The following is a 23,308-nucleotide window of genomic DNA, read 5'->3' as shown; positions in this document are numbered from 1 at the left end:
CACTTGTAAGATGACAGTTCAGAGATGACCTAAAGGAAGTAAGGGAGGAACCCTGTGCTTCTCTGGAGGAAGCACATTCCAGGTAGAAGCAGCAGCAGAGCCAAGGCCCTGAGGCGGGGTTCCCTTAGTGTGGTTACAGAACAGGCTGGACGCCAGTGTGTCTGGAGTGTAATGAGCGAGGAGGAGGGGAGCCAGAGATGAGGTCAGAAATAACAGGTGATGGGGGTTTAGTTTTTCTTCTGATGCATGCATGCGTGCGTGCTCAGTCATGTCTGACTTTGCGACCCCCTACCAGGCTCCTCTGTCCATGGGATTCTCCAGGCAAAAATACTGGAGTGGGCTGCCATGGCCCCCTCCAGGAGATCTTCCCAACCCAGGGATCAAACCCATATCTCCTGCATCTCCTGCATTGGCAGGCGATTCTTTACCACCGCGCCACTTTGGAAGCCCTAATAGCTGTTTCAAAAGACTTTTTTTTTTAATATCATAAAATGTTTTTATGAACAAATGAGCTGGCGAACACACATACGCCAGCGTGCTTTTTGACAAAATGTCCCTTCCTCCCACATCAAGGTGGACACAGGATTGGAGGAATGAACACAGCAGATGGTAGGAAAGGAAAGCAGATAGAAGGAAAAAAAAAATCAGTAAGGATGGAATATAACATTGTGCTTGATTATTTTCCCATGTCACAACAAAACATTTGGGTGCAAATAGTTAATTTTTTCTCTTTCCCACTTAAGTCTAGAGAAGAAAAAACAACTTTTTCTATAATAAAATAGGTACCGTTTTGGTGTTTTTTTTTTTTTACTTTTTTAACGTAACTTTTTTCCTCTTAAGGGGCCAGGGGGATTGTGAAGAGCCCTGTAGGTCGGGCTGAGCACTGGCTGTGTTCTGAATGAGGCAAAGAGTGTTGAAGGGTTAGGGCAGAGACCTGATGTGATCTGACTCAAGTCTCACTCAGGGTGCTCTGTTGACTGGGAGGTAGGGGTAGGGCAAGGGCTGAGACTCACAGTCTTTGGCAGAGACCATGATCATTAGATGGGGTGGTCATTCGGCCAAGAGTAAACCAAGCCTGGAAGTAACTTAAAACATGGAACCAATGGGATCTGGGATGTGAAAGAAGCCTCGAGGTGATCCCCAAGGTTTTTGACCTGATCAGTGGGTAAGATGGAGTTGGAATTTATAGCAATGGGAAAGGCTGAGAGAGAAACAGGTTTGGGAGCAGAAATAACTGGTTCTGTTTTAGACGTGGTCAGTTTGAGATGCTTGTTGCTTGTCTCTGTAGACATGGCAATGTGTACACGAATGAGTTGAAGGAAGAGTCTAGGCTAGGATACACGTGTGGATGCAGAGATGTTATCTCAGGATCACTTGAGACGAGGCGGAGAAGATGACTGAGGTTCTGTGTTTGAAGCCTGGGGAGATGAGGGGCAAGCAGGAGACTGTCTCCGGAGATGAGGGGAGGCTGAGAGGCAACGAGAATCCCAAGTGAGAGCATGTTTTAAGGAGGAAGGGTGGTGAGGACAGCATCCACCCAGAGATTACGTGAGGCCTCGGAACAGAGCCTGGTGTTCAGCGGGCGCCCGTCATCATCAGTGACGGGTGTCGCCGTGACAGTCTCTCCTGCCTCCGCTGCTCCCCGGGCTTGCAGCAGCCTGGTCAAGGCTGACCCGCGAATACGAGGGCCCGGTTCCAGCTTAGAATCTCCATCACTTTGTATGTTTTTGCTCCCAGGGGTCACATTCAGCTTCCTTAGCCCAGTCCCTCTCATGACCAGGAGCGAGCATCCTCAAGGAAGCTGGCCTGGATGTCAGCTGTTCTCAGCTCAGCCCAGAGAGCAAGGTTGTCTCGGGCAGTGACCTGATGTAGCCGAGGTGACCTCTGGCGGCCCCTTCTCATCAAAAATGTGTCTTATTTCGGGTCCATTTGAAAACTGGGTGAGTTGTGCAGATACCGGAATGAGGGATGATGCGTTCCAGAGGGGAGAGAGGCAGTGCAGAGGGCACGTGCAGGCTCTGGCATCAGACCCACCCGAGTCAGGCAGTCAGACACCCGTCAGCTGGCGGCTCAAGGTACGGAGCCTTTGGGACCTCTATTTGCTTCTCTGCACAGAAAATGTGGTGACGGCTATGCGATGTTACTGCGCAGATTGGAGATCCTATATAAAATGTGCAGAGTACCGAGGCTGGCTCCTTGTAGATGCCCCATGGATTACAGTGATTGGTTTTGTTGTTGTTCAGTTGCCCAGTCGTGGCCAACTCTTTGCAGCCCCGTGAACTGCAGCACGCCAGGCTTCCCTATCCTTCACAATCTCCCAGAGTTTGCTCAAACTCTTGTCTATTGAGTCAGTGATGTGATCCAACCATCTCATCCTCTGTTGCCCCCTTCTCCTGCCTATCTTTCCCATCATCAGGGTCTTTTCCAACAAGTCAGCTCTTTGCATCAGGTGACCAAAGTACTGGAGCTTCATCTTCAGCGTCAGTCCTTCCAATGAATATTCAGGACTGATTTCTTTTAGATTTGGTTTGATCTCCTTGCTGTCCAAGGGACTCTCAAGAGTCTTCTCCAGCACCACAGTTCACGTTAAACATAATATAAAATCATACAACTAATAACTTCAGCAAGGGCAACCGATAGCTCTTGTCCTTGTGAATATCTTGTAATCTGGGGAGAGACTATGTCATGATTTGGAGTGTGTGGACTAGGTCATCTTTTCCAAACCATCCTGACTCCCCTGGGATGGGAGGTGACCTGGGAAGCGGAGGCAGCAGCAGGAGCCAGGGCCCCGGGGCAGGAAGGGGACGTGTTCAGGACACGGGTGTGTCTCACGTTCCCACACTGCGGGCCAGATAATGTGAGACTGTCCTGGAGAACCAGCTGCAGGAGAGGGTGACAGTTATCTAATTCTCCCCATCCTGGTCACGGTGACCTGTTTTCAGGTACATCATCTGCTCTCAGGCGCTCAAAAAAGCTGCCTTTGCTGGTTCTCTACGTGGTCTATTTCTGACTCACATTGCCCTTAAGTTAAAGGGTTGGGTTCAAACGATTCCAGAGAAGTCTGCCTGTTCAAGTAGAATTTGCACTTCCCACCCTCGCGCCTTTGTGCTGGGCCTTCCGCTCGCTGCCTTTGCTGAGTGCCTGCACCCGGAGAGAGGCCGTGGCTCTCAGGCCTGTCACTCTTGCAGACCACGGTCAGGGGCTGCCTTGCTCTGCCCCGCTGTGTTCACTGTGCCCCAAGTGTTCTGTGGCACTTGGCACACGGAGTCCTGGTCACTGCTTGCACAGCTGACCTCCCCGGGAGGGCAGGAAAGGGACACGTGTTGTGGCTCTGTCCCCGTTCCTCAGCCCCACGCCCGCTCCCTGAGCAGCAAGTGGAGAAGGTGGCTGAGCCCTGCTCTGGACGTGAAGTGGGCTGAATGTCTCCACTGGCTTCTCACTTCAGATGGCGCGGAGTAGGGAGGCAGATAATCCTCCAGTGTCCCCTGCCAGATCCCTTTGAGAGTATTTCCAGTGGCATTTGAGTATTCTTAGCTGTCTTCCTTCATGCCGTTAGAGTTTTCCTCCCTGCATATACTTGCCCGGCTTCTGAGGAGCCGGCACGGACCGACGTGGATTAGCATTTTGCTGTGGATAATCCATGAGCAGGTCATGCAGAATTTACTGTCATCAGGATGTCTTAGTTTTCCGATTCAGACATTATCACTTGAGAATCTCAGCTAAGAGGAAGGAAGAAATCTTAGAAAATTAATCTCATTCTTCTAAGTCATATTTACCTTAGCCTTATTTTCCATATGTTCACTTGTGCTTCTTGACTTGGTTTATTAAAGCATTTCTTATTGTCGGGTAGGGCTTCCCAGGTGGTGCGGTGGTAAAGATTCTGCCTGCCAGTGCAGGAGATGAAAGAGACATGGGTTTGATCCCTGGGTGGGGAAGATACCCTGGAGGAGGAAATGGCAACCCACTTCAGTATTCTTGCCGGGAGAATCCCATGGACAGAGGAGCCTGGTGGGCTACAGTCCATAGGTCACAGAGAATTGGACATGGCTGAGCGCGTGCACGCACGCGCATGCACACACACACACACACGCATTGTAGGGTACATGCGTGCATGAAGTCTCACCACATGTTTTAATACCTTCTTATCTGCAATAAAGACTTTAGAGACCAGCTCTTAATTTGTTTTAAAATTTTGTCCACTGGCCATTTTCTTTCCTAGAAACAAGACACCGGTCAAGTTCTGCTGGACATGGCTTACAACTGCCTGGGTGTGACTGAGAAGGAGTATTTCGGTTTACAGCACGGTGATGACTCACTGGACTCTCCTGTGAGTACCCTCCCTTGAGGACATGCCGGGCTCCTGCAGGGGGTTGGTTTTATATCTTATGTTTTCTTACCCAACAGAGATGGCTTGAAGCAAGCAAACCCATCAGGAAGCAGTTAAAAGGTGGGTGTGAGCTTCCCATTCCGATTGAACACTAGGTGTTAGGATATCATGGCCCATTTCTCTCCTCCAGTTCTCAGCATACCTGAAATATCTGGAACCTGGATTCCAGGTGGCCCAGGAGATGTGAATAAGCTGGCTTCCTCCTGCCTGACTTCTGAGTTAGCAGAGAAACTTCCAGATCAGCCCCCAAGGCTCCTCGGCAGCTGTGGGCAAGAGAGGGAAACGTAAAAGAAGGCAGCTAAGAGCAGGGGAACCCACACTTCTTTTTTATAGGAAAGAAAAGGGAAGGACGATGACCTTTTTCAGCCCAGTGTGAGAGCCAGGATGGAAAAGACACACACACACACATCACACTCCCCCACCCCCCCACCCCCACCATCACCAGTCCTTTTCAGCAGCACAGTTCCATTCCCTGGAAGCAGAGGCATGCATGGATAGATAGTGTCACGGATACACACGTGAGTATATCCTGTTGCTGTAGGTTACCTTCCAGTTAGGCAGGCTGTCCAGCTACACCTCACCCACCTCTGTCTGGCTTTCCAGTCATGCTCTCTGTTCCCCTCTATGCACTTTTTGCCCCAAACCTAGCTGACACGCAGGGCCAGATACCCGCCTCTGCGCCTTCCCTGGGTCTGTTCCCTCTATTGGGAATGCTCTTCCCTCCCACTTCTCTATGTCCCAGTCTTGCCATTTCTCTTCAATGCCACTCAGAGTCCATTTCCTCTAATAGAAGGCCTGCCTCCCTCTCCCCTCGCTTACGTTGATCACTGTCTGCTTTGTGCCTCAGAATACCCTCTCCTTCACTCTGAGTTATTGGCCTTTATCGTCCTTGCAAAACAGCCACCTCTTTACAGTTAGGGTTCTTGTCACACCCCACGTGGTGCTCTCCATATAGGAGGCAGCCAGTAGATGATCGAGGGGTGAAGCCAGGTGGATCTGTACACACGCATGTGCACACCCATGATGACACGTTCCCCACTGGCCCGGCGCCAAGGCGGGAAGGAGTAGCGATCAGGGGACCTGACTCGGATCCCATTGGTGCCCTCGCCTGGAGTCAGGGCCTCAGCCCCCTTTCCTCCTGTGAGTTATGTCCTTAGCATTCAGAAGTACCAGGGGGAGCCGCAGAGATGCTGTGCAGGCAACTCTGTGCCCCCATGTGAATTTACAGAGGAATGAGCTCACATGTGCAGGGACAGGTGTTCTCATTCATTCTCTTATTAATTCTCTCAGCAGACAGGTTCCATGCTGAGACTCTGACATGGCACTGGGCTAAGCTCTGGGAATGAGAGTTGGCCCTTGCTCTCAAGGAGCTTACAGCCAAGTGTAGGGATGGAGACAAGGGTAGAGGCAGCTCTGGGGTAGCCCTGAGCATGTGATACGATGCTCTGGGTGCACAGAAGAGGATGAGAAAGGCAAGGAGGCATGCTTGGGACACAGAAATGAGAAGTTACAGAGCGGGGAGGCCGGGAGGGGAGCCAGTAGGGCATCCAGACCTTTGGGAGGACTTATCCATCCCCTGCCTGATGTATAGGTCGTCACCCTGCACCTAGAGCTACAGAATCACCCACTGGACCCAGGTACCTGAACAGAGGGACATTCACAAGTACACGCACACCATTAGAGACTTTGATACAGGCTGGAGATAGAGACAGGAGTTCTACTGAGATGGGAGGGTGGAGCCCAGAATGAACTACTGTAGAGGAGCTCAGTGGAGGAGAGCAGGGTAGAAAAGACTTGAGTTTCAGAGAGCAAGAAGGTTCTGGAAAGGATCAGTGACTAGATACTGAGTAATGGAGAGGTGAGAAATGGACATGAAGAAGAGCGTGGGATCTTTCAGACAGAATCTGATCGTCTGTTACCACATCCAGCAAAAGAAATGGACAAAAATCTATCCTTCAAGCAAATGGACTCTTGGCCTCGTTGCATAAAATATCTGAGTATGTTAGCTGTATAATATTTGCTGGTAAATGAATCATCTTTAGAGTTCACTTTGCATTAAAAACATGAAATATTTTCCAGGATCAAAATTAATTTTAAAATGTGGCCATGCAGAATCAAAAGACTCAGTGCAGTTAACCGTGGTGTTGTCCTCAGCTGTGTGACCTAAGGCAAAACTCTGAGGGGCTGGGTGGCAAACCTTGTGGCTAAGTTGTTGCACGCTGCAGTCGACAGCACCCTACTGTTCATAGTCGTGGCGGTGTTTGCATTCAAGAATGTATCTGAAAATATTTGAAAAGTATGGAGTCATTGTATATGTGAGAGATTTTCTTTGTGAGTTCTGTTTAATCTGCTAAATTAAGGATTTTTAAAATTCCTAGTACAGATGATGGAGTGCAGTGTTTGAACACCTCCCTAGGTTAAACATGTTACGGAAAATAGATTATATCTCATTTTATGCTGATGTTGCAAAAATATTTTACTCCTTGTAGGCTTGGAGATTTCTGAACAATTAACTAACTCATGCACTCCTTTTGTGAAGCTAGTCCTTTTATTGATGGAAAAAGCTGTGGTCTAGTAAAAAACATGCATGACTTACAGGAGAGTAGCTGCTTACATACATTGCCTTTCTTAAAGGGAAAATTTAATTTGTTTTTGAAAAATGTTGTAGGAGGTTTCCCCTGTACCCTGCATTTTCGAGTAAGATTTTTTATACCTGATCCCAACACACTGCAGCAAGAACAAACCAGGTAATAACATTTTTTCTTAAGTTTTCTATTTAGTGTATAAAAATAGAGTAACCACTAAAAATGTACCCTTCAATTTGTCACTGTGGTCAAATCCTTCATTTGGGTATAACTGCAGCAACAGTCATTTAAGATCCCAGTAAAAACTGGGGGACATGTATTGAAATTTTAATCAGCAAATTAGTTTTCACCTTGAGCCTCTTTCTTCTGATTTGGTACGGTCCCCAGCATGCTCCTACCACCGTCTCCCCTTCCATCCAGGCTCCTCTTTGAGCTGAGCACCCTTGGTCTGAGAACGTGGGTATTTTCTGCTCCTGCAGGAAGGGAAGTTTATCAAGGTCCTCTACTGATCAGATAGCACAGTGTCTCTGAAGGGCTAGGAGTGAGCTCTTTAGGAGAACCAGAGGTCTCTTACCTGAGAACTTTCTATCAGATCCCCAGTTGGTAGGAGAGGAGGCTGGCCAGCATCTTGCCTCCGCCTCCACGACTGTGAACCAGATAAGGGAGAGAGGGCTGCAAGAGTTGTTTACCCCTCCAGGCTTGGCTCAGGTCCTGGCCTTCCTGTTGTGTTGGCACGTGGGTTTTCTGGGTGGGGACCCGTGCTTGGAACCAAAGGGCGGGCACAGGAGAGTTGATGCTGTTTAAACAAGGGCTCTGCAAACTCACCTGGCCTCTCCTTCCCCTCCCCCAGGGCATCAGCCGGCCCTTTGGTTATTGAAACATTTGTTTTTCTTAGGGAGGGAAACTCTTCCATCTGAAAAACAGCAGTGAATGTTCAGGGTTGTTAATTCCTGTCTTGTGCCCATGGTGGCCGTGAGACCGTCACCAAGGAGGCAGCATTAACTGGGACAGAAAGTGCTGTTTCATTTTTTTCCTTTTTTTAAATTAGTAATCACATGATCACATTTTAACTTGTGATGTGTGTAAAGGCCAAATGTTACTCTATTACAAGTTTGTCTTCTTTGGACACCTCGTCCCTCTACAATAGAAGGCATTGAAAATTTGACTTGTGCTTACTATCAAGTTAAATTTTAAGCAGATATAAGATGTCCCACATGACTCATTGGGTAACCACAGGACATACACGTGGTGCCTTGAGTTTTCCCCATAATAGCTCTTCACCCAGGTGGACTAAGGGAAGGTGTAGGATACTCAACCCAGCAGATTAGCTCATGCTGGTGGACGCAAAGTGGTGACATGATCTATGAGATTTCCCCAGGCTACCTACCACCAAATACCAAGTTTTTTTCAAGTTTTGTTTTAAAATGTCATGATGGATTATGTGTGTGTGTGTTTTTAACCAGTGGGATTTTTTTTTTATCACAACCCCACATATATATTTTGCTTTGTAATATAGTACACAGATACATGTAAATTACTGAAGCAGACATTTCTTGAAACAATACTTAGTGCAAAGCACCCTTAAGTTTTCTCTTCCTTCACTTAAAATGCCAACTGTGGCTCATTAAGTTGATTTTACTACCCACTGAAGGGTTCCCACCCCAAGTGTGAACTGCGCTTCCTCCACTAGTGGGTTGTCCACCATAACCCCTTGTTCCTCCCTGAGATGCTGGTGCCCCAGGGTTGTGGCTGCCAGGGTACCTGAGTGAAGGGATCACTCCCGCCAGCTTAGCCCAGGCGCCCCCCAGGCGTCGGACCCCACATCCATACCCACCAGGAAAGCCTCTGCCTGCTGAGCCTCCCTGGTGTTTGAGGGACACCTGAGGAGGTGTAGGGAGCTGAGGACCGAGAGAAGACTCAGAAATAAAGGCTGCCTTCAGATCTGCGAAGGGCTGTCATAGGAAAGGGGGAATTAGATGTGCTTGGTGGTAGAATTATAGCCAGTGAGTGGAAGCTACAGAAAGGCGGATTTTGGCTCAAGACAAGTAATAGACTAAATTTTGTTCTTACCTAAGTCCCAGGTAAAGTTCGGTTTGTCCGTGTCCCTCCTAAGAGTCACCGGTTGCAGACGGACACCCAGCCCCACCACCCCACCTCCCATCTTAAGATGGGTGGTCGCCCCAGTGTGGAGACGATTACAGCTGTCAGTTCCTGGGATGTGGGCACCACTTTGCTCCTAACACAGCAGGAGCCATGTGCTGCCCCTGTGCCTCCTAAGAGCTGGGAAAACAGGCAGGACTACCAGATCTTCTTTTTAGTCTGGGCCACGTTTCCACCATTAATTTTTTTTAAATGGTCTTTTGTCTTGTTTTTTACTTAAAGGAAGAATTTTTCCTGTGTTCCTGACCCACAGTATCTCTCTCTTTTTTTTTAACTGAGGTATAATTGATGTACATATTATACGCAGTATCTTTTTTAAGCCCCAGCTCTATAGCTTATCCAAAAGGAAGTTCCCCTTTAAAGAAATTTTGGTCTCAAGGGTCAAAGAAGGAATACAGAGGTGGTGTGTGTTGCGTCCTGTTTGTTTGCCAAGGATCTAGGCAGGCAGGCCTTCACTGCTTTTTTCTGAAGCTGAGGTCATGGATGGGGCAGACTCCAGCAGTGAGCCTTTGCATTTCTCAAGTCAGACACACGGAGCGGCTCTTCTAAATGACTTCCTTTATCCTAATCACTGTCTCTTTGATTGTGAGCCTCTACAACGGCTGTTCCTGATAAATTTAGACCATTCTATATAGACTTTCGTGTACTGGCAGTCTCAGAATCAGGCTCCTTTAAGATTCTTAGGGAGATCCAAGATTCCTAGGGACTTGGGCATCATTCCACTATTCCTGTCTCTTTGTGTGATATCCTGGGGTTGACTCAGAGACATTGCTGAATATACAACAAGGTAGCATGTGGTGAACGGGGGTGTGCAGGTTCCTGTCCTCCTTTACGGCCCAAGGAAGACCTACCGCCTAGCAGGACTCGGCAGTGAAAGTCCAGATTTAACACTGGATTACCTGTGATTCTCTCCCTCCTCTTTTTTCTCTCAGTAGAATTATAGGAGGAGATAACACTTAATTCCACGTGAATATCAGCTTGAATAAACATAGGAACAAAGTAGAAAGGACCCGTTGTGTTCCCCTAGGTGGCAGAGATAGAGATTCCGATACGAAATAAGCGTGAATCAGCGTGTGTATGTCACACCATCCCTCAGTGTTCTGGCGCTGAATGCATTAAGAGTAATTCACAATTCTTATAATCAAAGTAATATCAGTTAGGAGATTGATCCTAAGGTTTTTAGTCATTAGACACATAAGAAATTTGTAATATAGTCAGATTTTTTTTTATAACATTAATGTCCAGGTTGAAACAAGACATCACTGACCCCACGTCACTCATCTGAACATCTGTGTCCTCATCAGTAAAAAAGAGAGGTAGTGGTACCCACTTCGGAGTCCTTCAGTTCAGTCTCTCAGTGGTGTCTGACTCCACAACCCCATGGACTGCAGCACACCAGGCCTCCCTGTCCGTCACCAACTCCTGGAATTTACCCACACTCATGTGCATTGAGTTGGTGATGCTATCCAACCATCTCATCCTCTGTCGTCCCCTTTCCCTCCTGCCTTCAATCGTTCCCAGCATCAGGGTCTTTTCCAATGAGTCAGCTTTTTGCATCGGGTGGCCAAAATATTGGAGTTTCAGCTTCAGCATCAGTCCTTCCAATGAACACCCAGGACTGATCGCCTTTAGAATGGACTGGTTGGATCTCCTTGCAGTCCAAGGAAGTCAAAATGAATCAGTAAGTTGTGAAATACCACACACAGCCCAGAACTGTGCAAATACAGGGTTGTAACACCATGTGAAACATTCACATCTCAAAACACTGGCACCTTGACCTTTAAACATCAAAATTAGGACTATTGAGACTGATTTGTTTCAACTACCAAAATTCTCTCTCTCTCTCCTGCGCCTTGAACACTTCTATTGCCTCTGTATTAGATTTCAAGAAGTTTCCCTTTTGTCACCTTGGCCAGACACTGGAATCTGTATCCTAAGTGAATCCAGGCTTTGAAAAAGAGTGGGAACAGCAGCCAAGTGTCACATGTGTGCCGTGTCCCTAAATATAACGCACTCCAGGGCCCTTCCTGGCCTGCATGGCACTGTCGATGCCCTCTGCTCCCTGGATGGAGGCGCCTGTGACTTACCAAGAGCTTACCAGGTTTTGTCCACAGATCAAGTCCCAGGTTTCAAAGCAGCAGTGCTGGGAGCTCACAGACACTCGCAGAATTCAGCCTGGAGGCCTAGCAGCCTGGAGATGGCTGATGTCTGTGCTTTTGCTCAGGTACCAACAGTTCCTGGGACACAGGAAAAAGCCCAGCTGGGTATTTGCACCCCAGCCAAGAAGGTGTCTGCATAGACCCTCCTCCTTTTAGCAACTTCACACAGCAGAATGTGGGTGTGCAAATACTATGTGCAGAACGGCAGCCCCTTGGTGTGCAGGGGCTGCCTGGGGGTCCTGGTGCTCTCAGATACCCCAAGTTTGACTGGGAAGGTCTAGGGCGGGGGCTCCCACTGGCAGCAGCACCAGCCAGTCATTGGTGGGCTCCTCTTACTCCGTCCATCCCCAAGACAGCATGTGCACGTGGGGCTGGCAAGAGGCTGGCTGGAAATCACCCCCTGGCCCATTGAGACAGAGGCAGCCACATGAACCACTGAGACAGAAGGTGGGCAGCTTTGCAATGTACGGGAACAGCACCTGATACTTGAGACAAAAATATGTTTTGTGTGTTTTGCTTTTCAAATGTGTTGGGCTTGTCCTTGGTTCATCTTTTATATATATATTTTTTGCATGTTTTCCTTTGTGTATTATGAATTAATGAGATCAATTATTTCATAGGCATTTGTATTTCTTACAACTGAAGATGGATATTTGTGAAGGAAGGTAATGAGAATTTTGCATCTTCTTTTTCCATCAGTTGCCCCAGACTACTGAAATTCCTGGTTTTAATCTAATGAGCGTGCATTTCTGGTAACAATATTAAATGTAAACAGCGATCGGATGTTGAAAGCAGCATCCTGTTTGAGACGTCTGTTTCTGGCTCGATCTGGACTTGGGAAGCTGAGAACCGATAAACCTCATTTTGTGTTGTTTCAGTTTTATTACAGAAGGCAGTTATCTTTCTGGTAAAGAGCTGAGAAACTGCAGAGAGAGGGAGGGAGAGACCCTGAACATGAAAAGAGCTTCATGCAGGAAGGCACATCAGGCCCAATTTAGGTCCCCTCCGAGCCCCTGAGTACCCAGAAGTGACTCATTTTCTCTCTGGGGAACTTTGCTGGAAGACTGGAGCTTCAGCCATGCTTCAGCAGTTCTTGTGCATGAGGACCGTCTCCATGGCTGCAGAGTATCTGAGCGGCTCAGGAAGGGGCAGGGAGACTCCAATCAGTGGTCCCTAAGCCGCCACCTCCAGCATTCAGAGCTTTTCTTGACTTAGCAGAGACACTGCAGCAGGCGAATGGGTGGGAACAGCCGTGTTTTGCTCCTGTCCTTCCCACTTCCTCTTTCCTTCTACCGAGGAGGGTCTTCGGAAGCCCCCGCTGGGCTTCCATGTGGGAGCTTGCGGTCTCATCGGAGAAATGAGACAGGAGCCCATGAAGCAACTGGGACCAGTATGCAGAGTGGAGAGCACAGCCGCCTTAGGTGTTAGGAAAAGACGCCGCCGATGTGAGCTTTGTGAAGAGTGTGGACCACTGTGATGAGCTGAGGGTTGGGGGCTGGTGGAGACGTGAGGAGTCAGATCTCCTTGGGCAGAGAGGACAGCACCCCATGCCCCGCAGTCCCAGTTGGAAAGCACATGCTGGGGGCTTAAGAGAGAAGAGGGAGAGAGGGGGCGCTCTCCCTGTCACACATAGGCATGCATCCTGGATCCAGCAGGCAGAGCAGTGCTGTCAAGGGTGTTGAAGCAGGAGGGATCTGGCAGGAGCAGCATCTACAGGGAAGGCTGGAAGAGGCTGAGGAGCTTCCGTCTAGGTGAGAGGGAAGGCGCAGCCCTTAAGGGGGCTGTTAAAAGGCATCCAGGCCAGAGAATAGGGGGCAAGGAGTGTGGGGCAGGAGGGACAGTTAGAAGCAAGAGACCCCTCGAAGAAAGGATCGCCAGAACTTGATGGCCTAGTGGCCCTAGACTGGTTCTGTAGTGTGGCTCATCCTCCCATTTGAGGGAGGAACAAGTCCCTTCTGTAGCACAATAAACAGGACATGAGATAAATCACTTCTCGGCCTCTTGGCTAAGATCAAGCGTAGTATCTGTTCTTACCAGTTTAATAAGTCTCATTGGGCAGTGAGGACACCGCCCTACCCGCACAGTCCCAGTGGGAGCCCCCCTGCCTATGAGAGAACACAGGGGGAGAGAGAGAACCCCTCCCATAACCCAGTGCCCACCCTTTCCTGTGGCAGCCTCGTGTTTCAGGGGAACTCTCGGCTGCAGTGGTCACCCCTGCCCTGGGCCCAGGCAGCCCTCTGTGGCAGCAGACACGGTTGTGTCTCTCTTAGCTACACACCCACACATTTTGTGAGCACCTGTTACAAGATGGGCACTGACTATGCTGGTCAGATGGGGCTGGGCCCCCCACCCCTGTGCTCGGGAGCTTCCAGTCTGGCTCTCCAAGTGTTGGAAATTGCTCATCTTCATTTTCAGCAGGAGAAGCCTCTTGAGGGCCATGTCCTGGCTTAGACCCCTGGCACTTGTGAGGCCCAGGTGGCCCTCATCTCAGGGGCGAGGAGTGTGAGGTCCAGGTGGCATCCGGCCCTTAGGAACTGTGGATCTCTTGACAGAGTCAGTGGGGCTGGTTAGCATTCCTCCTGGGCTCGGAAGGGTTTGTTCATCCTCTCCCTGCTGAGATAGGCGATCTTGTCTGACAGATGGAGACCCTGAAACTTACTGAGAAAGAGAGGAATCTGTCGAACATGGTGTTCTTTAGTTTGTTATTTACGCCATTCTTTGGAAATGTTCTTTCTGACTTACTTATAGGGTTGTTCCTTCCGTCTAGACCGAACCCCCTTAGCCACTCTCCTAAGCTGTTCCCCGAATCCCATTCACAGGCTCTTCCTGTAGCAAGGACACCAGCTTTGACTTCACTGAAGCCCATCCTGGTGGGAGAGTGACAGCTGACCTTTGTTCTCCCCATGGGCTGAGTCTCCAGATGATTGAATAGACAGCGAGTATCCCTAGATGTACCTGCATTTAGAAGTTCTCGCAGGAACACATGGCTACTTGAAAGATGGGGCCCCCCTCAGGGCTACCTCCATATTCATGTTCTGCTTCAGGACCAGCGCACAGCACAGCAGGCCAGGAGGGGAACCCTGGTGAGCCAGCCAGATTAGTCAGAGAGGTGGGGGTGACTCACATCTTGGGAACTTCACGGGCTGCCATGGAAACTGCACGTTTTCTCTACTTCCCACGGGGTTGCTGGGCGGAATGCTTTTAAACTCTGTGTCCCCCCAACCCACCCAACCCTACAAGCCCTCACCCTTGCTGCCATTCATGTGTTGCTCTACCTTGGCAGTGATCCCCGGCCCAGATCTGCTGAATGAGCTCCTAGGCAGACTGTGAAATCTGAGGTTGAATGGAGAGAAGGGAGCCACCAGATGGTTCGGAATATGACAGAGACAGAGATAGAGCCTTTGGCCCAGACAGGGTGTTTGGGAGGCACTGAGCTCAGGAGGAAAGAAGGAAGACACGCCCAACTCGGGTTCGTGGATTTCTGATGGACGCAGGAAGACTGAGGTGCCATTGCCTCTAGATGGGAAGTTTCAGGAGGGTGAATAGATTTAAGAGTCTTAAATCATAGTAATCAAATGATTGAAAACTCACAGGAGTTTTAAAATTCAGAATACGTTTCTGTTTTTCCCTTCTAAAAGGATGTGACCCTTTTGGAAAGCAGGTAATCAAGAATCAGAGTTAACAGAACTCAGGAATTCAGTTAGTTCTAGGAGAGGTCTCACGTCTTTACCAGAAAGAGACAAAGGCTGCCTGCCCATTGACCTAAGAGTACACTTTTCGTCTTAGTGATATGAGCCTTACCTTTCTTGACCAGCTAAACCCTGGCCAACATCAGGCCTTTAGCCTCATGGTATTTGTATTAATAATGTATTATTTTAAACATGGGAAAATTCTCTCTCAATTTCAAAAATTCTTCAGTGTGTTATGCTTATCTTTACTGTTTGAGGATCCTGAAATTCTTTGTTATCATTCGTGATGTGTTTAAATGATTAATCCAAGAAAAAGGCACCTACCCATGATCAAATGATGTTTTGGGCTGTGGTAGGTTCTGGTAACTTTTCTAATGTGTTTTTCTCCTGACAGGTTAACCTGCCCTCTTAACTCAGCGGTGGTTCTAGCATCCTATGCAGTACAATGTAAGTCACAAATGAGTGTTCCGTGGATGGACAGCTTGCTCTGGCCAGTATATTAAGAAACTCGCTGGCCTCTGCTATTTGACGGAGTCGCTTCCTCCCTTCCCCGGGAATCCTGTTAGGCAACATCTCTGGCTATCCGGATGGTCCCACTCTTCATCCTAACTTACACTCTCCTGTGGTTCAGGGGTGTTCGGTTAGAGAAAATGAGGTTTTCTCCCCGGGAAGCCGAGAAGACAGGAGAATCCTATCACATGTTACATTTTCCAGTGGCTTCAGTCAGTTTCCAGAGGCTTCAGTCACAATTAGATTTGACTCTGTAACAAATCCCAGTGGGGCAGATGCTTCCATCAGTCACTTCGTATAGATGTGGGAACAAAGACCCAGCTAGGTTCAGAAATTTGCTGGAGGTCACTCCCAGTACTTGCTGGGTACTGCTCAGAAACACTGCTGGGATCTTAGGAATTTTATTTTTAGTTTCAGTAGAGTGATGGGTTATAGGCCTGGAGCAGCACAGTAGAATAGAAATATAATGGGAGCTGCACATGTAGTTTTAAGCTTTCTGGTAGCCATATTAAAGTAAAACAAAATGGATCATATTAATGTACTTAGCTCAGTAGATTCAGAATATTATTTTAATATGTAATCCATGTAAAAATAGTTAAGGTATTTTCCTTTTTTTTTTTTCACAGTAGGTCTTTGAAACCAGTCCAGGTTTTACACTCCCAGCACAACTCAGTTTGGACCAGCCACATGTCACGTGCTTGCTAGCCACGTGTGGTTAGTGGCTGCCATGTGGGATGGAAAGTCCAGATGGAATTTTCCATCAAGACCTGTTTAAGCTGAAGAAAGAATCCACTTATTCAATCATCTCCCCACATAGCTGCATCTCCTTCTCCCCAGTGAGAGAGATGGAAGAGGTGGCACAGGGGTGAGCCCGGGTGGATGCAAGATCCCCTCTCCCTTCAGTACAGCTGAAACAGATCTGGCCTTGTCCCGTACACGTGGGAAATGACACCAGCCAACCTGTGTTCTTAGTGGTCACTAGACCCAGTGGATTCCATCTCTGCCAGGCTGGTCTGCTGAGGAGAGGTTTTTTCCCATATCTCAGAGTGAATCTGGTACCCACAGCTAGAGCTTCAGGTTTGAAGGAGAGGAGCACGAGGAAGAACTTAGCTTTGTATGCTAAGTCCATTCAAACCCGGCCCTCCATCTGCTTCTAATGTGGTGTTACCTTGCTGAGTCTCAGCTTTCTCACCTGTAAGAGGAATGTGGTGATGGTGAGTAGGACAGCTTGGAATAGGACTGTTCAGTTCATGTATCATCTGGGAAGGTGATAACTAGAAGCTCTTTAGAGTTGGACCATTGCTGTTAACTAAGTCACTGAAAGCACAGGCTGAAGCCACACTACCTGGGCCTCAGGTCTTCCGCTTATACCTACCTGACTTTGAGCCTCTCTGGGTCTCAGCTTTATCTGTCCGGTAGGGATGATAACAGTATCTAATCATAGGGTCATAGCAAAAATGAAATAGATGTAAAACTCTTAAAATAGTGCCTGGCTGATGGCAAATATTACAATGTTTAATTCGTACTATATTTTCTTTTCTGCCCAGCAGAAAACTAAGGAACAGCCTATTGGGGACTTCCCTGGTAGTCCTTTGGTGAAGACTTTTGCCTTCCCATGGAGAGGGTGTGGGTTTGATCCCTGGTCGAGAAGCTGAGATCCCACATGCCCCACCCCATGGCCAAAAACCTAGAACATAACGGAAGCAGTATTGTAACAAATTCGATAAATACTTTAAAAAATAGTCCACATCAAAAAAGAAAAATCTTCAAAGGGAACAGCCTATTGTAAACAAACTATTTGTTATTGTTCAGTCGCTAAGTCATGTCTGACTGCGACCTCATGAACTGTAGCATGCCAAGCTCCTCTGTCCTTCACTATCTCCTAGAGTTTGCTCACACTCATGTCCATTGAATTGGTGATGCTGTCCAGCCATCTCATACTCTTGTCACCCCCTTCTCTTTCTGCCTTCCATCTTTGCCAGCATCACGGGCCTTTTCCAGTGGCCAAATCTAGAATCCCAAATAAAATTCCTAAGTTTCAGCAGTCAGGTTTTCCTCTACAAAGAACCAATAGAATAGGGACTAAAGAAAGTTATGAGCACTTAAAAAGTCTAAACTAGCTGCAGTGCAAATTTGAGCATGACTGTCATGCTAATAATATCATAAGTTGTCAGATGAGCAGTTTTAAGTAGAGGTTTCTTATTCTTCCACCCTCAAGTATATATACCTACATACATTATCTTACACTTCTGTGCATATATTTCTGTAAGATTAATTCTTGGATATGAAATTGCTTGATCAAAGAGCAAGCCTAAACTTTATCTGATACACTTTGCCAGATTGTCCCAGAGAGACATCTGACATGAAGACAAGCCTACCAGTGGTCAGCGATGCCAACCAAAAGCACATGTTCTGACCAGATAAAAAGTAAAGTGATCTGTGGATAAAGAATCTGAAAGGACTTGATGGTGAAAAATTGCTGGTGGCCTGCCAAGGATCTGTGCGGGTCAGAGGATGAAGTTTTTGAAAATAACGTATCTGTTCTATAATGGTCTCTGAGCCCCTGCCATGTGTGGGTTCTGCACATTCCCCAAGTTGCAGAGAGAGAGCATGACTGCTCTCTGCAAGGGGTCTGCAGCTGGTGGGAGGCAGAGCTGGACCAGCTGATGCTGGCAGTGAGGATGCACCCGGGGAAGGCACTCGCTCTGTTCTCCTTGGTGAGGGGGATAGGAGGTACAGGGGGGCATAGTGTGGGAAAGCTTTCTAGTGATGACCCCTAAGAAGAGCCTCCAAGATCAAGTTGGACTATGATGAATAGCAAGGCAAGCACTTTCCCAACAGGAAAGCTTGACACGCCATACATTTGAGTACCCGAGACACCTTCTGTCCCGCAGAAGAATGCATGGGACTTAAAGGACAAGGTATTTCCCACATAAGCGCTTATTTCCTTTTCTTTTTGCTATAGTTAGCTTTCTCGTGTGTTGCTTCCCCACAAATAGAAAAGTGTGTTGCTCTGGAGTTTTGGGCTTGTGGTACAGTAAGTAGATAAAGAGGATGGACTGTGGTCCGAGTCTAGGCTCCAAGTTACCAGCCTGGGCAGCAGTGGGCAGGTTCCTTCCTTGAGTCTTAGTTCCTTTATCTGTTTAATGGGGATAAAAGCAATGCCTGTCACTAGGTTATCAAGAGCGTCTAGTGAGGTGATGTCATTGGTCATTAAATTCAGTGTGGAAACTGCCCTGTGCTTTGCAGATGGTTTCCAAAGACTGGTTTAACTTTATTTCCCCCTAGTGGTTGGCACAGGGCATTGCAGAGTAGCCGGCTAAGATTTCAAGGGTCTGTGAGGGTCAAAGAATGAAGTTTTTGAAAACGCGTATTTTTATATAATGGCCTTTGACCCTCACAGAACCCCCTAGAGGGAGTTCTTTGGTTTTATATTAAGTACAGATATTTGTCAGTGACCTGACTAAAGAGAGAAATTTGCTCTGCGTTTGCAGAAAGGCACAGGGGTTGGGACTATTCATTTGCGTGATGGATGACCAAGTCCGGCTCTAAGGTCTTCATGAGCTGATATAACATGCGGCATTCAATTTAATAGGACTCTGCCTTGAGTTGTTTGACCTCAGGAAAGCCGTTTGCAGTGTTTGGCTTCCCTCTGGGGACTGTCATCTGCAAATGGCCAGCAGCAGTTCATAGGCCTGGCAGGCAGGCTGGTGGAATGATGGGAACTCTAGCTGGGTTCTGGCCTTGACTGCTGAAAAATGGCTCTGTGATAGGGGTAGGTCCTTTCTTGTCTCTGGACCTCAGATTTCTTTTCCTTCAAGACTCAGAGTTCGGATGAGCTGATTCTAAGGCTTCTTCGAGCTTTCTTCACTGGGGACCCTGCCTAAGGGCATCTAAATTACTTCTTGTAAATGCACTGTCATACACTTCACCATGAAAAGACTCACCTGTAAGCCACACTTGTGCTTACATAGTATAGCCCTGACACTCCTGTCCACAGCTTAGCCACATTTAGCTGGCCTTCCTGGCCTGTGGTCCACCCATGACCAAGTCTGCCCTTTTCCCCTTGCAAAGTTCAACTTTGCAGTAGCCTCTGTACAGGTCAGTTCCAAGCACCCAAGTACCTACTATGTGCCATGCCTCGATGCCAGGCTCAAGAGAGGAATGTGAGCTACTCCTAGCCCTCAAGGAACAGTGAAAGGAGAACACAGACCCCTTCATCACAGCCCAGGTCTCAAAGAGCAGTCCTTCTGTGTGATGGCAGTCGAGGGTGAGCCAGACCAAGTAATTGTAAAGGAAATACCCTTGCATCTGACTTTGCAAATTGGGGATGAAATTCACTTAAGCAACCACCTTGCTCATCTCCTTCCCTTCTGGGATGGGAGACATCGATATTAATAGCAGAGAGTATTTCTGATGAATTTTTTTTCTTGTGATGTAGATGCTTAAAAATACAGACCGCATTGAAAAGGTGCTCTTCCCCTCATTCTGTCTTGATAGCTCATTTCGGAGACTACGATTCTTCCGTTCACCTTCCGGGCTATCTCTCTGATAGTCAGTTCATACCGGATCAGAGCGAGGACTTCTTAGCGAAGGTCGAGTCGCTACATGAGCAGCACAGGTGAGGAGGGGCGGGTGACCTACTTTGGGTACTCAGGTCGGTGCTGTCAGACCTCGCATCCCCTTGGGTTTGATGTCGTCTTCTCTGGCTTTTGCTCATGAACGCTCTTTCAAGAAGTGGGAGGTTTGTGAACCTTGAGCTCTTATGATGACAGGTATATTTGGCATAACTAGCATTTCTGTAAAGTAGGAAATCCTATGAGAATTCGGGATGACTTGCTGTGTTCTCTTTCAGGATGTCATTGAAATCCATTAATTCCTGAAGGAGATGCCCATTGTAAATTTGGCTTCCCAACACGTTGACTCTACCAAACAAATCTTTGAATGGTTTCCTACATTTAGTGAAATGGACCGTTCCCTTAAGTGGTGTTGAATAGATAGACAGGCACATGGACCTACGTGCTGTCAGGCTGGGTAAATCCCAGCCCTCACTGGTTCAGTTGGTGAATCCGCCTTCCTTCCAGAGGGGAGCACCAGCCTTCTGTAGCTGCCTCAGGCCAAGCCTCCATTCCAGCAAAGTCACCCTACTCTGGCCTCCTCTTCCCTCGCCTCCTTTCTCTTCAAGCTGCAGTGGCTCCATTCAGTCCAGGTCAAATAAGGGCCACCCTGACCCAAGGGACAGGGTCCCTGACTCAAGGGACCTCACATTCTCAGGAAGGCCTTAAAAAACAAAGGCCTAAGCAACCAGTGTCCCTGCAAAGAGGCACTGCCAATCCTCTCCCAGAATTGCTCCCCATGCAGGAGCCAGCATCCTAAAATAGTACAGTGACGTTTGGAAGTTTGAGGCTGCTGCTAAAAGGATAGATAAAGGCCGAAAGACCTAAAGAGCATGTGCTCACTTAGCAACTTGGAAAAAGTGGGGTGGGGGTTGCAGAAGGGGACAGTCTTTGTCTCTGGATGTTGAGAACCCACTAAATGAGAGGTGTCATTTAATATAGGAACATGAGGGCTAAATGAAATCATAGTCAGTGGACAAGAAAAAAAAAACCTTGGTTTAGTAGCTTTGGGGGTTCAGTTGTTTAAGATGAACAGTGTAAGGCATTTAATCACCTTATAGTAATGATACCAATTTTTTAAGATTTTTATTAGCTTTAAAATTTGGAGTTAATGTTCTGTTTGTTGGATAAACACTGTGCATTCCCTCTGCCTCTGTAGTGGGCTAAAGCAATCGGAAGCAGAATCTTGCTTTATCAACATAGCTCGGACCCTCGACTTCTATGGAGTGGAGCTGCACAGTGGTAGGGTAGGTACCTTTGACATGTTGTAATTCAAAACTTTTTTCAGTTTTAATTTCTGAACATCTGAAAGCTGCTTTGAAACTTTTCCAGTTTCAAATAAAAAAGATCTTTTTTTTTAAGGTATCTGAAAAGTTTATAAAATAATACTAAGTTTTGCTGGTTATTTATCCACTATCCACTTGGTTTTTTCATGTTTTCCTTTGTACTTGAAGACTTTTTACTCTTGGAGGGTGATGTGGGCTAGAAACAAGTAATTGTTATAAGACCATCTCATGGTTAAAGAGGTGAAAAATGTATAAATTTCCATTTTCCAATTGGCTCTTTAATGAGCCAAGGTTTCTACTGTTTAATCTTAGTGCTGCTCAAGTTAGAACCTATTATGGACTCAAATGTGATAATTTTTATTATGATGATCAGTTCAGTTTAGTCGTGTCCGACTCTTTGTGACTGCATGGAGTGCAGCATGCCAGGCCTCCCTATCCATCACCAACTCCTGAGTTTACTGAAACCCATGTCCATTGAGTCAGTGATGCCATCCAACCATCTCAACCTCTGTCGTCCCCTTCTCCTCCTGCCCTCAATCTTTCCCAGCATCAGATCTTTTCAAATGAGTCACTTCTTTGCATCAGGTGGCCAAACTATGGGAGTTTCCGCTTCAGCATCAGTCCTTCCAATGAATGCTTAGGACTGATCTCCTTTAGGATGGACTGGTTGGATCTCCTTGTAGTCCAGGGGACACTCAAGAGTCTACTCCAGCACCACAGTTCAAAAGCATCAATTCTTCCACACTCAGCTTTCTTTATAGTCCAAATCTCACATCCAAACATTGACACTGGAAAAACCATAGGTTTGACTAGATGGAACTTTGTTGGCAAAGTAATGTCTCTGCTTTTTAATATGCTGTCTAGGTTGGTCATACATAGCTCTTCTTCCAAGGAGCAAGTGTCTTTTAATTTCTTGGCTGCAGTCACCATCTGCAGTGATTTTGGAGCCCAAGAAAATAGTCTGTCACTGTTTCCACTGTTTCCCCATCTATCTGCCGTGGAGTGATGGGACCAGATGCCATGATCTTAGTTTTCTGAATGTTGAATTTTAACCCAACTTTTTCACTCTCCTCTTTCACTTTCATCAAAAAGCTCTTTAATTCTTCTTCACTTTCTGCCATAAGTGTGGTGTCATCTGCATATCTGAGGTTATTGATATTTCTCAGCAGTCTTGATTCCAGTTTGTGCTTCATCCCACCCAGCATTTTGCATGATGTACTCTGCATATAATAAGTTAAATAAGCCAGGTGACAGTATATATCCTTGACATGCTCCTTTCCCAATTCGGAACCAGACTGTTGTTCGATGTCCATTTCTAACTGTTGGTTCTTGACCTGCATACAGATTTCTCAGGAGGCAGGTAAGGTGGTCTGGTTTTCCCATCTCTTTCAGAATTTTCCATTTTGTCATGATCTACATAGTCAAAGGCTTTGGGATAATCAATAAAGCAGAAGTAGATGTTTTTCTGGAGCTCTCTTGCTTTTTCTATGATCCAGCAGGTGTTGGCAATTTGATCTCTCATTCCTCTGCCTTTTGTAAATCCAGTTTGAACATCTGGAAGTTCATGGTTCACATACTATTGAAGCCTGGCTTGGAGAATTTTGAGCATTACTTTGCTAGCGTGTGAGATGAGTGCAGTCATTCAGTAGTTTGAACATTCTCTGGCATTGTCCTTCTTTGGGATTGGAATGAAAACTGACCTTTTCCAGTCCTATGGCCCCTGCTGAGTTTTCCAAATTTGCTGGCATTATTGAGTGCAGCATTTTAACAGCATCATCTTTTAGGATTTGAAATAGCTCAACTGGAATTCCATCACCTCCACTAGCTTTGTTCATAGTGATGCTTCCTAAGGCCTACTTGACTTGGTATTCTAGGATGTCTGGCTCTAGGTGGGTGATCACACCATCATGATTATC

At 47.1% G+C, this 23,308-nt stretch overlaps 1 protein-coding gene and 1 pseudogene across 1 annotated transcript in view; both read left to right on the top strand.

Moving 5' to 3' along the window:
* The window catches only part of PTPN3 (protein tyrosine phosphatase non-receptor type 3), a 118,687-nt gene that overhangs the window by 39,656 nt on the left and 55,723 nt on the right, over positions 1–23,308 (top strand). Inside the window, exons 4-10 of the mRNA XM_052644804.1 lie at positions 4,220–4,327; positions 4,405–4,447; positions 7,056–7,134; positions 11,912–11,956; positions 15,375–15,427; positions 19,991–20,111; positions 21,266–21,353. Coding sequence (XP_052500764.1) covers positions 4,220–4,327; positions 4,405–4,447; positions 7,056–7,134; positions 11,912–11,956; positions 15,375–15,427; positions 19,991–20,111; positions 21,266–21,353 — 537 coding nt within the window. The remainder of the gene's footprint in view (positions 1–4,219; positions 4,328–4,404; positions 4,448–7,055; positions 7,135–11,911; positions 11,957–15,374; positions 15,428–19,990; positions 20,112–21,265; positions 21,354–23,308) is intronic.
* Positions 13,277–13,372, top strand: LOC128052917 (uncharacterized; annotated as a pseudogene).

The sequence above is a fragment of the Budorcas taxicolor genome, chromosome 8 (genome assembly GCF_023091745.1).
Source record: "Budorcas taxicolor isolate Tak-1 chromosome 8, Takin1.1, whole genome shotgun sequence".
Taxonomy (NCBI): Eukaryota; Metazoa; Chordata; class Mammalia; order Artiodactyla; family Bovidae; genus Budorcas; species Budorcas taxicolor.
The sequence above is the reverse complement of the archived record's forward strand: the minus strand, read 5'-3'. Positions and strand labels throughout refer to the sequence as shown.